This window comes from Leptonotus elevatus, chromosome 7 (genome assembly GCF_054856555.1).
Source record: "Leptonotus elevatus isolate MCC_2025b chromosome 7, RoL_Lele_1.0, whole genome shotgun sequence".
NCBI classification, from domain to species: domain Eukaryota; kingdom Metazoa; phylum Chordata; class Actinopteri; order Syngnathiformes; family Syngnathidae; genus Leptonotus; species Leptonotus elevatus.
In genome coordinates, this window is record NC_141245.1 from 23029535 (window position 1) to 23044316 (window position 14782).

Below are 14782 nucleotides of genomic sequence, written 5' to 3' on the forward strand. Positions count from 1 at the left end.
CATAAACAGCATATATATATTTTTAATTAATTTAATTTAAATAAATTGTGATAGCTCTTACCTTGTTAGACTCAGATTTTCATGTCGTTTTTTTTTTACAAAAATCTGTTTTTTTAATGCCAACAAAATACATCTTTGTTACTCTAAATATTACGAAAAATAGAATCTTTCTTCTTTTTTTTTACAATTTTTTCTGTAAAAATCTGAATTTCTCATTTTAATCTTATGACTATTTCTCAAAAAAGCAATTTCAACCGAAGTTTGTGGTTCCTTGGATTTAATTTTTTGTTGTACCTTATTGAAGTACTCTTCATCAGTGGCGCAATAACCAAGTTTGTCCACCAGAGGGAGACAGTGTACAACGAATGTCCTGATGTGCCTTCACACCGCACAGTTGCACACACGCTGTGTTCAGTGGCGTAGCAACATTCCCCAGGGGCCCCAAGCAAGAAGATTGGGTGTCCCTGCGGCCATTCATAGTACAATGTAGGCTACATAGTGCGTCATTTTAAAATTGCACACCTGTATCTTCAATAAACAATCACCATTCATTGTGCTTCATTCAAGTAACTTGTGTTTTAAGTGAGCCAGAAAACAGGAAAATAAATGGTTGTAAAAATAAATAAATAAAGGCCTTATTATACACATGGTCGTGTTTTCGTTTTTTGTTTTTAAGTAAAAAAATAAATAAAATCAAAATTAACATCTTTTAAAAAATAAAAATAAAAGCTTTACTATATATGGTCGTTTTACTTACTATACAGTAATTGAAACCCTAACTTTACTTTGGAAACCCTGGTTTGCGTCCCGAACCCTGGCTTTAAAAAATCTGATGTCAAAACCCTAACTTGATACTTTCACTTGAAAATATGACCACCTTAAACCCCAATTTGAAACCCTACCCACTGCTTGAAGTCCTAACTCAAAATTATTTTTTAACTCTAATGCCGTCTTAAAACCCGAATGTGCAATTTCAACCCTGTCTTCAAACCCTTCTTTGGTCTTAAAATCCCAATAATAGTTTTAAACCCCAATTTGAAACTTGTTTGAAATACTAACCCTGACTTACAGTAAAACCCTAATTTGAAACCCTAAACGTGTCTTATTTTTAAACTACAATGTGACTTGTCATCCATCCCACGTAACAATTAAGTCCAACACATTTTTGCTGAGTTCATCAGGGAAGTATGAACGGTCCACTATATTTTTCCAAATAGAACTCCCTTCTCAAAATTCACCTGCGGCGTTTATATATTTCTTCAACCTTTGACTTCTTGAAAGTGTCCCAATACTTTTGTCCCTAACCAACGGCGCCGACATAGCGAGTTTGCTCCACCTCTTCTGAGCCCACTTTGGTTTGTACAAGCACGTAATCCCGATGTGTCATGAAGCTTTTTTTCTTAAACGTTTCCTCCCCCTCAGATTTTCAGTTTCTCTCTCTCTCTCTCGGCACAAATGCAAACCACATGTGGCATAAAGCGGGAGGGAGCCCGGCGGCCGGCACAGGCGGCCGACAGCGATCCGGGCCCCGGGCCCTGGGACGGCCAGTCGGCCTTGCCCGCTCTCACACTGCACTTCCTCAGACGCCGTCCCCGGGGAGCGCCAAGGCATCTGCGCTTGGCCGCAGCTCGCTTTCCCAGGAAACAAGCGCTCCCTTCACGCAAAGCCACCCCCCACCCCCCAAACCAACCCGGCACCCCCACCGTCGGGCCCCCAGAATCTGCTGCTAACAAGCCACAAGTTTATCCACAGGGATGGGATATGTTAGAACAAATATTGAACTGATGTCACATGATTTAATGCAATTCAATTCATTGCGAGGCTCCTTCTGGTGAGCCCACTTTGGCCACTGGGGGCAGTACAGAGTCAAAAGCCACTTTCCTCTTCCTTTGTATTTTCATTGTCACAATTCTCATTGACTCAATAAAATGCCATATTAGTCTTTTTTTTGCCACAGAGGATAAAGATTTAATGCCGGAGTATTGTGATATTGCCTGTCGCCACTATTTGAGTTCAGTTGACAGTCGCTTAAAGGGTTCCTTAAAACCACGACATTCATACTAGTTGTTAGCATGTCAACAGCTAGCATTAAGCTAGCAGGGAGTTTGTTTAGACAGTTGTTTGGCTGTATTAAATACACATTATAAACTAAATAAATATATTTTTTCACAATTAAAAAAATACATAAAACACGAAATAATTTAACTTAAAAAAATTTGAAAGATAATTATATAGTACAATGTGACTGAGTCCAGATGACAGTCGCTTAAAGGGTTCTTAAAAAAACACACGACATTCATACTAATTGTTAGCATGTCAACAGCTAGCATTAAGCTAGCAGGGACTTTGTTTAGACAGTTGTTTGGCTGTATTAAATACACATTATAAACTAAATGAAAAAAAAATTCACAATTAAAAAAATATATAAAACATGAAATCATTTAACTTAAAAAATAATTATATAGTAAAATGTGTTTGTTTGTTTTTAAATAAAAATATCGTGTTTTATTTGAATAAAATTTTAATTATGGACATACAGTACTTCCAAATGTGTATAGTTGTGTTTACTTTTTTTGAGGAGATGCCAGACTCATTTTAATTTCTCCTTTCACAGTAGCAATTCAACCATTCCATTCTTTTCTATTGCATTCACAATAATGAACATAACTGCTTTGCACCGATGCACGTTTTTTTTAATTAATTTGATGAGCAACAAAAGCCGCATAATGTCAAATAAACGTGTTGCGAGCGTGGAAACAGTTAAAGTGCGCACTAATGCAAGTGTACAGTCGAGTGCTTTGGCTCCTCGCGCTCCAACATTCCCAAAGTGTTACTCATCGTTCCCTCCGCTTCCCTTTGTTGAGCTGCCGTGCCCTGCTGTACTTTTGCAAACACCCTTTTCACACATAAAATTCAATAGATAAATAAATAAAATACAGCAAGAATGGTGGGAAGGATCCCAATAGGGGTCGCCTATGAGGGGGGAGGGGGGGTGGGGGGTGAGATCTCTTTCAGGACTTTGGTGTCTCCCGCATTACAAATTCACTGGAGTGTGGGAAGAGATGTCTCTTTCTCCTCTTTGGCTGGACTTTTTAACCCTGCACATGCCGTCTACTCAAGACAATTGGCGGCTTCTTCGACACTGAAGTTGGTCAATTTCCCTCCAAAGAAGAAAAAGAAGAAAAAAAAACACGATACAGTATTCAGCTTTATTTTTTATTTTTTTAACCAAAAGAATGTTAATCTATGACAGCATCGTATTCAAATGGAAGTTTCCACTCTGATTTGAATGTGATTTCAACAGGCACACTTTTAGGCGCCTGTTGCAAGGTTATGATGACAAAATACTGCGAATAGGTGAGTAACAATACCAGCTTTATTAGTTTATTTTAAGGTTGCCGATCCAATCCACCGTTACTTATTCTAAATAAATAAAAAATCTGACATTGAGTAAGTCCTCCTTGGCAGTAGTTGGCGCTATACTGCGGCAGTTTGACACATTGGCCAATCATAATCTGCGTTTTTTTTTGTTGCCTTTGGGATAAATGCAATTTTATATATCAAAAGTACTAACTGTATCAGTACTCAAAGAGTCATATTGGTATCGGTCTGACAAAAGAAAGAAAGAATACTAGCACGTTAATTAGTCTTCGTATCATTATTGTTATTAACAAATTTAACAGGTAAAAAATGTGTATATACAGTACATACAGTTTCTCTCTCTGTCCCTCTCTCCTGCCAAAAAGTAAAGTAAAACAAAACAACCAAATAAAAAAAATATATATGCAAATGTCAATGAATGTAAAAAAAAAAACGTTTAATTAGAAAAATATTTAATTAATTAAACATTATAAAAATTCTAAATAAAACACTTAAATGAATCAAATCTCAAAATATAAAAGAAAATAATAGCAACAATATTAATAACAATTATAATGGCTTAAATAATATTAACGATAAAACAAAATAAATAAATAAAATAATTTAATGAATCAAAAACATAATAATAAAACATTTTCCTTATTTTTTGACCAGGTGAACGCCTCAGCCTGCTCAAGCGCTGCCCTTTCTGGTGTGGAGTAAAAATTCAAAACTTTCCATTTAAAAAAAGAAAAATATGACCAGATTCGTCAGTGTGGAGAATAAATAAAACCTCGAACTCCTTCTTTGTTATCTCTGCCATTTTGCATGAATATCTACGTGACACTTCATTAGGTCACAATGTAATCCCATCCCATACAAGGGCCTATTCATCTCATTTCTGTCGCGTTTGTCCTCATTAGGGTCACGGGTGAGATCGGGCCAATCTCAGTTGACCTTGAGTGAGAAGCTGGGTACACCCTGGACCGGTCGCCAGCCAATCACAGACAACCGGTCATACATATGAACAACTCATCTTAATGTACGTCATATGTTTGTTTAATCCAATGTGCTCAGATTGTGGCTCACACAAACGCACGCAGCAACAGATACTGTTAAGCAGGGACAATTCAAATCCGAACCCACCACCCCACACACACACTGTGCATATGCGCACCACACACATCATCATAAATCAGCGATTGAACCTCGGGCATCAGGCTAAGCAGATTACTGTCATTTCCCAGCACTTGTCCCTCGCAGCCAACAACCTCCAATTAGCAAATCCTGCTGCGCATATCAGCGGCCTGACAGCCAGCCGGCGCCCACAAATCGCGAGAAGTCTTGCATGCTAATGGAGCGCGCGCTGGCAAACTGCGTCAGCGTCAAAAACACTCAGAGGGGAGAACAGATATTCGCAAGAGACACAAGGGGGAAGAAAACCTGCCAGGTCAGAGAAAAAAAAAAAAAAAGGGCATTACAGTACATACTTTTCCTCGGTAAATGGAGGAGCCTAATTTTCATCCGGACATAAGTAGTGATTTGCTGCAATGTTGTGGCATCTATTAGCAATTATAGCATCTTTGGGGGTGAGGGGTCGAGTCTCATTTACTGAAAATTATTGGCATCTTGGTACCAAGGAACTATGTTGAAGTAAGTTGATGTGTTTCATTTAAATAAATAAATAAATAAATAATAGTCCTTTGCTACAATGTTGTGGCATGTGTTGGCAATTAAGCGATTTTTTTGGGGGGTGGCATCAAATACTATCTATCCGTCCATCCATAGTAATATTCAATAATACTAAAAATATGAATGCAAAGATATATTATCATATATTGCTTCAAGAAAAAAAAAGAAAAGGTGCAAAGATATGAGAAAAAAGTTATTTTTTCTTTCCAAGACAAAAGCTGTAATCTTACAAGAATACTGTAGTCTAATATTTACAAAATAAAATTGTTTAAGTTTAAAATCAAAGTTAAATAAATTATTTTAAAAATATGACCTTTTATTCTGGAAAAAAAAATTACTAAAAAAGAAATCTCTATATGAAAAGAAAAAAGAAACAAAAGAAAAGCTAGCATTACCATAGCCACCAGTTTCAGTGACTGACACAAAACTGACAACTGTTTTACGCATGCTGGCGGACGCTCGACCTTCACGGCGTGCAAGTAATAAAGACACTGCCCTCTAATGGTTCCAGCGGGCTTTCTCCCGGACAGGACGACGACGCCTCCTGGCACGTGAGGCATGAATAATGCAACTGGACATGTGACAAAAAGCAATACAAGAACGGCCTCACAAGATAATCTCTCAAATAGGGATGAACCATTTTGAAAAAAAATAATCAAATGTTTTTTTTTCCTTCCCTCAATATTGCGATTTAATATGAGATTTTTTCTTTATAACTCCCAGCCATTTTCACTGAAGTAACCCCCTTCGCTCCCGGCTGTTTTACTGGAATTTAACTGATTTTGCAAGGCCCACAGTGTTTTATTGCTATAAAAACATGGAACGTACCAAAAGAAAGATTAGACTCTCTTCTTTCATCAGGAAAAAAAGTATATTTGTATCGGTTTTTGTTTTGCAGCAATTAGCATTAGAATATAGCTAAGTTTCATCATTATTCACACATCTGTTTAGAAATGTGAGTAAATTAGCTTTTTTTCAACATGGCTCTGGTTGATCTCTTATATTCTGCTGCCAGCTGCTGGCCGTTTTTGTATTAACTACCATTTCTTCAACTGTTCTTTGCAGTTGAGAGGCTGCATCAAAGCCTTCTGTATGCTCTCGCATAAAAAAATTAATTAAAAAAATATAAATATATACATACTTCAAATATTTAAAATAGAACATATTCATACATTTTTGGGAGCAAATGAGTGAAACAAATATTTTAACCAACAACTGAAAAAATTATATGTAAACAACATGTAAACAGCGCCCTCACCTGGTGATGTTTGAAGTGCAGGAGAGCCGACGGCGAGGACATCTGCTGATTCTGGAAATGAAGCGGCGGATTCGTCTGGTTTTGTGCATCTGGAGATGAAAGCTGCTGCGGATGGTGGGTCGTCTTGTTGCCCGCCAAAACGGGCATCATGTGCCCCGAGGATGGCGGCGGCAGAGGCGGCGCCACCTTCGGGGTGAAGTGCAGCGCGGGCTTGGCGGCGAGCGGCTTCATCTCCGCGTGGTGGACGCCGTTGGACTTGAAAAGGCAGTTGTTGACGCCCTTGCTTTGCTGGGGGAGTCTGGGCCGCGGCCCCTTATCCTGGAAGGCGGGACCCCAACCGGCCAGGCCTGTGGGCGGGGCCTGGTGGTGTTGTTGATGGTGATGGTGATGGTGGAGAAGTGAGCCGGGCTGGTGCTGGTTGGCCGCCATTTGCTTTAGCTGCTCCGCGTGGGAGATCTCCGGCCAGCAGGGAAGCGACCTCGGCGCTCCCGCCTGGGCACCGGCCTTCTGCGGGGCAGACAACGCCAAAGAGGGCCCCGCCGAGGCAGGCCGCAGTTGCGGCGAGCTGCCGTGGACCTGAATGTAATCGGGCGAGTGCTCCATCTTGATGGGCCTCTCCGCAGGACAGCACAGACCCGCCGAGCCGGGTCGGCCCAGGTCTAGCCCGAATGCGTCGTCCTGCTTCAGGATCTTCTCCAAGTCCAGGTCGTTGAGGGGCGGCACCGACTTGGTCAGCTCGTCGAAAAGGTCCTGCAGCTCCGGGTCGATCTGACCGCCGCCCTCGTCCTTGAAGTCGAAGACGGCGTCGGCGCGGGAGCGTCCGCACGACGACTGAGCCTCGGCTGGCTCCTTTTTCATCTCCTTCAGGGTGACGTCAAACACGTCCGACATCACGTAGTTCTTCCCGTGGGCCGAGGGGGCTTGCGAGGAGTGGGCGTGGCTTAAGCCGTGGTTGCACGGGTTTCGCCCCAGACCGCCGCCGGCATCCAGCCGGACTCGCTTGAAGTCGGACCCGGAGAAACTGCAGGAGTTGTGCTTGGGGGCGTGGCCCTCCAGCTTTCTCCGTAAAGAACCTTGAAGCTGCAAAACACAACAGGAAACACTCGTTTGATTCCTTCAGGCAATAAAACAGCGAAACCGAAAGTTCTGTTTGTTTTGAATGTATAAATTGTTTTTTAAATCCTTGTTTGCATTTCTTGGGTTGTTTTACGATACGTTGGACTTTAGTGCAAATAGTGGAAAAAAATAGTTCTTATTTATTTATATTTTGACGCCAATGATGAATACAATACACTGAAAAGGAAAAGAAAATATCCACACCTCCTACCCCCGAAAAAACTGAATAGCTGAATCCCCATGCACTGCATTATAATTGTACTGGGCGAGTGCCAATACAAGGTATCCATATAATAATAATAACAAATAAATAAAAATAACAACAATTATTAATAATTATTCTTATAATAAATCGTGAATTTGTGTGGACATTTGTAAAAAAAAAATCTTTGTTAATTATTCATTTTGGATTCAAAATGATTTATTTTATTTTTTATACGGTTTATTTTTTATTATGATACTTAATATTTGTTTCAAAAATATTTTGTACATTTTTAAATACCTTTTTTAATACAAGAAAGTAAGAAAAAATATTTGCCCCTGATATCAATTCCACCCATTAAAAGGAAATTGGGAGGACATGTCAATCATAATTGGACGCACAAAAATTCGCAACATGGGCCCATGCATGAAAAGAAACAAGTCGGCCATTTTGGTTTGAAGCGGCCATTTTGGCCAGCACTCCTATACTTTTTTTTTTTTTTAATTAATTCACACTTCAACATCCAATTCAAACTGAGCACATAAACGGTGCTGTCAAACAAGACACAGGAAAAATAAAACACTCAAAACAAAACAAAAAAACCAAAAGGTCTAATCAGACAGTAAACTTTTTAAGTTATTAAATACCGACAAGGCTTGCTTCGTCTTCACCAAACCCTTCAAATTTCTTACAATAAATCAAAAACTAAGGTCAACATTTAATAAATCTACATTTGTGAATAAATAGTTTTGCCATTATTATCTAACTTTGACAAAGGGAAATGGACCAAATGAGCCCCGATCCTATCCTTGACAGATGGCCAATGGGGATGCCACGGACGTCCGGGTTTTACAAATCAGCGCCGTTTCCGGCTACTGCTGGCCGCGTTCCAACACTCGTACCCCCACCCCCCTGCGCCCCCCGGCCGCGCTTTCCCGGTCATCGGCTGGAGGGCGTCTGGCTATCTGAAATGCTTCGGACACTGAGACAGACACTACACACTCGCAGCCTCGCACCCGTCGACGGGAACGTGCAACCGAGGGGCACAAAGGCGGAAGCGCAAGTACTGGGACACGGCCCACACGTCGCAAACCGGAAACGGAGACAAAATTGATGAGCGACAACCCGGAAGTCAGAGGTCCCGCCTCCTCCGCGGCATATAGTCCATGTGAAATGTGAACGTTTGTTTTCCCACCTAATGTGGGCGGAGCTTGCCATCACATTTTGCCGATCACGCCAATGGTCGACTCGACCCGACCACTGCTTACATCTTCAATTTTTTGCCTGATTTTGGATGAGGTTTGAAGCTGAACGCTGGCAGCTCTTTCTGTCCACTACTTTTATATCCGCCAAGTTGCTCCTCTGGTTGAGCTGCGAGTTGAACGCAACAAAACGCTCCACCTGACGCGCCGCTGCAACACATTAGAAGAGGAAGCCGGTGCGTCACGCCGACATTTTCACCTTGATTAAATTGTGCGGATGTGGCTCCAAACAACTGTTAAGAGCGCAAACAAGAGCGCGGGTTCCAGAGGGCCCTCAGGCCGCGAGTCATCTCCGTGTAACTTGTGCCAGCTGGCGGCAACCATTCAAAACTGGTTCCCACAGTGAGGGGGGGGAAAAAAACACACACACAACACAAGTGCAACACGAGGACGGGCTTTTACTTCCATGCTGGCACACTTGATCAGATAACATTTATCGACATGATATGGCCGCTGGGCAAACACTTCCTCACTGCAATTTGGCCCGGTGACTCCCAGGAGCGGTGCGGTGATTGTGTTGCTATGGCAACCATTACAGTACATCGTAGCAGCAAATATGAAGCATCCACTTTTGGGTGCGATTAGCGTCGAGTCGGCTCGCCGAGAAAGAAAGATGGAACGACGCACGGCGGAGGAAGCTTTTAATGTATGCAAATGAGGCAGGCAGACAAAAGCCCCCGTTGTGCACCCCCCCCCCCCCTTCACCTCCCCATCGCCATCAAAAATAACTGACTCGCAAATGTTGGAATTGCTTTTTAAACTGCAGCTTTGTGGCTCGGAAATACAACGAATCTTTGATCTCTTCTTGTTGGTTTACATTTTAAAGTATTCGTTCTTCCTTTATGTGACAAAATAGTCGATTCAGGGCATCCCAAAAGTCACAACACGTCCTTTTTTAAAAAAATTATATATATTTTATATTTCTTTTTAATAGGATTTACTTGGGGTGTCAAAATTAGTGCATTATTTTTTTGTTAATTGAATGTTCCTTTAACCGTTAACAATAAAAAATTACTCTCTTTTTTTTACAGTACAGTACATCTTTTTAATTTGAACTCAATTTTATGAATTATTATGAAATTACTGTTTCATGACTAAAAGATGCAGCCATATTTCTATTAGCTTTACATTTTCGCACAAACTTTTTTCAAGAGTATGAAAATTTAGAGATTAATCGTGAGTTAACTATTGAAGTCATGCGATAAATTTACGATTAAGCATTTTTTATCGCCTGACACCCCATAGTATTTACATTTATTACCATTTTCAAATATGTTTATGAGGTATGGGTGAGTACCGACACCAGGTATCGGTATTGGGCTGATACTTCATCTTATTTCAAAGTATCGGTATTCGCGACGGTGGCCGCTAACAGTATAGCTCGCCCCCTTGTGGTTGTTTTAAAATCCGGAACTGGATATTAGAAAATGGAGAAATACAAAATCACTATTAATTTCACACAATTTTAAGGGGAAAAAATGCTTATTGGGATATAAGAATATTCCTAGTATTTATTGATCGATTGATATTGGTAAAATAATTTGTAATTCTCCCCCCACTTAAAAATGTTATTTAAAATTGTATTTCATTGTTTTTATATTATAATAATAATGAATCATAATTATTTATTAAAAAATTATATATATCACAAACACTAGTTTGACTAATCAACATGAAATTCGGTTGCCCGGCAACCTGAAAATGGTTTTATTTGATTTGGTTACACCTCCTGGCCGATGCTCGTCCTTCATGGCCTGCATGTAACGACAGGCCGAGCCCGCCCTTCGCTTCCAGCGGGCTTTTCCTGGAGAGGACGACGTCTCCGAGCACGTGAGCGAAGCATGAATAATGCAAGTGGATAGTGGAAGTGTGGCAAAAAGCCACCGAGATACAAGACTCGCCTCACAAACGTCCACAATGAAGACTTTGTGCCATGAAGATTTGGATGCCAACGACATACATGTTCAGTACAGAGATTATGTGCATTTTTTGTGCCCCCCCCCCCCCAATTACTGCCATTTTTTCCACTGACTAATGGCAAATCAAGTAGCTATTTAAATGGCAATATTTACATTTTTGAATTTGCCGGTAATTGATAAAATACAACAAATATTTTCATTATATTGAAATATAACATAAAATAGGCAAATCAGATAAAGTGATAAATGTACATTGGGTCACTTAATTCCCCCCCCCCCCCCCCCCCCGAGCTGTATATTAAAGTATTAAACGTAACGTAATCTACATCGAACGTCAGATAATCCCACTCACGAGTGCTGGCCTGAAATCCTCTTGATAGATCTGCAAGTCATCTGAAAATAGATTTTTTGATTAACATTTAATGAGCTTGAGAAGCTCCGAATCACTCCAGCTGCCTTGGCGTGCTCTCTAAAAGTCGAGTACGATCAACCAGTGTCCTGCGACGAAACATTTTCACACACGCCAAATTGTCAGCCGTTTGATCTCATGGACAAACTTGCGAACGCAATTGTTTAACCCGCGTTTGTCTTGCGCAGCTTTCAAGCCGCCTCGATTCCCGCCGGGCCGAAACTGACGTGTCAGTTCGGGCGGTCTGGACTGACGCTGAGCGAATGGGAAGGGGGCTCGGGGCCGGCGTGACTCTACCCGGACCTCCAGGTGGCGTCTGTCCCGGCCTTTCCTTCAAGAGGAGTGAAAGGACGAGCTGGCCATCTTGGAGGAGGCGAAAGCGAGGTACGCACATACCGACAATCAGTGGCGGGGGCCTTGAGGATCCACCTCGTCAACATTTCAATGGGCAGAGAAATGTTTTTCTTCACCAAAAACGCCGGATGCATGTCAAACAGAAATCCCCAAATCTCACTTACCAATATTTTGAGAGAAGAAAACAAACTTGCTCGATCAGAAAGACGAACTCTTCTAAGTTAGCTTAACACGAGCTAGCTTTTACGACAGACATGACACTGATGGATTTAAAACTTTACCAAAAGTAAAAAAAAAAAACACACTGACTGTTACACAACATTGATGCTATTTTGCGTCTATGGTGTTGCCAATCATGTGTTAGCATCAAGCTAACTTTCGTAAGACAAAGTTATGTTGTTGGTTTAAAGACACAACATCAAATTATTTGTTTTGTGCTTAGTTTTAAAGTCAACACCCCCCAACATTCTTGACTATAATATGTTCTTTGCAGCCCCGCTAGTCTAAATATGATATTGTGGTTAATATTGTGTTAGTGGAATATGAGTTAAGCAGCAAAATCCAGCAATTTTTATCCATCTCAGGGGGCGGCCATTTTGCCACTTGCTGTCGACTAAAGAAGACATCAATATTGCTCAGGTCTCAGGTAACAACCAATCACAGCTCAGCTTCAGAAAGCAGGTGAGCTGTGATTGGTCGTTGCCTGAGCCCTGAGCAACACTAATCAGGTTTCCATCCAATTGTCTTGATTTCTTTTAAAGCGAATTTACTGAAAATGCGCAAAACGGACATGCGACTTGTGCCAGTTTCAATCTGTTCTTCTTTTCCGAAATTGAGAGGGGAACTTTGCTGCTGTAGGTGGCGCTATACACCATAGAGATGTGATCCACCAGTAATTTAAAAGAAGAAGGAGAAGACCAGGAAGTGAGTTTTCTATTGTCATTTTTGATAAACCGTAGCGTTTCTTTGCTGTTTTCCATCTAAAATAGCATTAATGTTCGCTTCTTTAATTCATTCCAAAAATATTTCTGTCCCCCCCCAAACATGTCTTACTTTATCGTCCGACATTGCTTTAGGACTACAAACGTACGTATGACATAATAACTGGTCAAAACGTGCGAGCCGGTCTTGCCAGCGGTTATTCGTTAAACCGTTTCCATCGCCAAAATACGCATTTTCCTTTTTTCGATACGCTTGAAAATCTACCCCCTCTAAGCGGAATTTTTTGTGTTTGCAAATTTTGGGCCCTTTTTTGAATTTCTAGCATTACCCTTCAGTTTTATTTTCGAATCTCTTGAAAATTCAAAGAAAAATGGCTGGATGGAAACCCAACTATTGATGCCATCTTCAGTCGACAGCAGGTGGCAAAATGGCCGCCTCCTGGATTTTGCTTCTTAACTCATATCCCACAAATGTAATGTATGTGCTAATCAGAATGTCATGTTGAGACTAGTAAAGTCACATATGGCACGTTATTGTCAAGAAATGTTTAAGATTGAATTTCCATTTAAAGAACTAACTTCAATTGGGATTGGCGCCATGTAGTGGTGGAGTGCGTAAAGCCCCCCCCCCCACCCCCCCCCCCCCAAAAAAAATCCGCAGAGTCACACCTTGTAATCTGTAAAAATCTGATAAACGTCACTTTCTAGTAGAGACTAACAGTGATGAATATAATGACGGCGTCTCTGTCTAATTTCTGAGGTTGAAAGAAAGCTCCTTGATAACGTGAGAGACGTTTGAATTATTGAAAGGAAGGTAAGCGAAGACGCTCCCCAGGCATATTCAGTCAAATCAGGTCAGGGACGCTGAGGATGGCCAGGACGCTGACGACGCGGAGTCTTTTGTCCTTCCGTTCACCTTTCTTTGTTAAACACCCCCACACACACACACAGGAGGGAAAGACGGCCATGCAGACCAGTGGCTTTCAAACTGGGCTCCGCGAGATGTAAATTAGGGGCCACGAAATAATTTGCAATAAATGATATCAACTCCATGAGGGTTGCCCGCCCACCAGGCTCCTTTCTTGTCATGTAAAACAATATGAAGACGTTTACAATTTTGAAGGCTTATTTTATGTACTTGGCGTTTTTTTGTAATTATTCAAAAGCTGCACTGCACCTCTAGGTGGTCTCAAATTCATTTACGGGGACTTTGAGTTCCTTTCAATTAAACAAATTAAATCCCTCCTATGGCATTTATAGATGGACATTGCAGTTATGTTTAATGGGTGTTTCTTTAGGGGAAAAAAAAACTCACTGGAGAAAAAAAAACCCCACAAAAAACCCTGTGAATCCTTGATTTAAAGTACAACAAAACCGACACGTGTCGAGAGGGTTCGCGCAGGTTCACGCTGTGCTTTTGTGCTAATCAGAGCACTGCAGCGGTGGGCTACTTCTGGCCTCATCAGCACTTTGCCTCCCCACACACTTCCTGACACACTTGTCTCGGATGGAGGCGGCCCTCGGGAGAGAAGGATGAGCAGCGGTGGAGGAAAAAAAACCCCATATATATAGAAAAAAAAAAGAGCGAGAGAGCGCAAACCTCGGGGAAACGAAAAGAGACGATAAGAGCGGCTTTGAAGAGAAATCATGCATTATATTTACCCAAGGCAGATTTTTTTTGTGCATTAAATATTCCGCTAGACACTTTCAAATATTAGCTCTCCATTATCCCAACGCGCAAGATTAGAAGGCGACGTTCCAATTAAACTCTTTGTTTCGGAGTCAAACGGACGACTTGAAGCCGCGTCCCTCAAGGGACGGATTGGGGATCAATCAAAATCACGAGCAATCTTGTTCTAGCACTGAGCAATAATGCCTCAAAGACTTCAGCGTGTAGAAATCAGCTCCAACGAGGGACATTTTACAACAACTAACATTTCGTTTGAGATGTCTCGGCCCATGCTCAAAATTCAATATGGGTTTTGTGCTCTGACATATGATAAGATGGACTTGGAGTATTTGTTTGGTAACACCAACATGAAAACATGCTTAAACTGACAGACTACCGGTAATTTATCAACCAGCTAACTTTTGTGCCAATAACAAAATCTGTATCAAAGAAATAAACTAACTGACTGACTTCTGCATGAATGATTAAACTAGCTGACTAGCTAACGTAGCTACTTATTGAACAAAATTAACTTTCATATCAATGATCCAACTAAACGAACTTCTTAATGACTCACTCACTCACTTTAGTACAAATGAT

The 14782-nt window shown here is 41.1% G+C and overlaps 1 protein-coding gene across 1 annotated transcript in view; it reads right to left on the reverse strand.

Annotated features, from left to right (window-relative positions):
* Positions 1-14782, reverse strand: part of maml2 (mastermind like transcriptional coactivator 2) — a 41514-nt gene that overhangs the window by 3394 nt on the left and 23338 nt on the right. Inside the window, exon 2 of the mRNA XM_086081597.1 lies at positions 6311-7390. Coding sequence (XP_085937723.1) covers positions 6311-7390 — 1080 coding nt within the window. The remainder of the gene's footprint in view (positions 1-6310; positions 7391-14782) is intronic.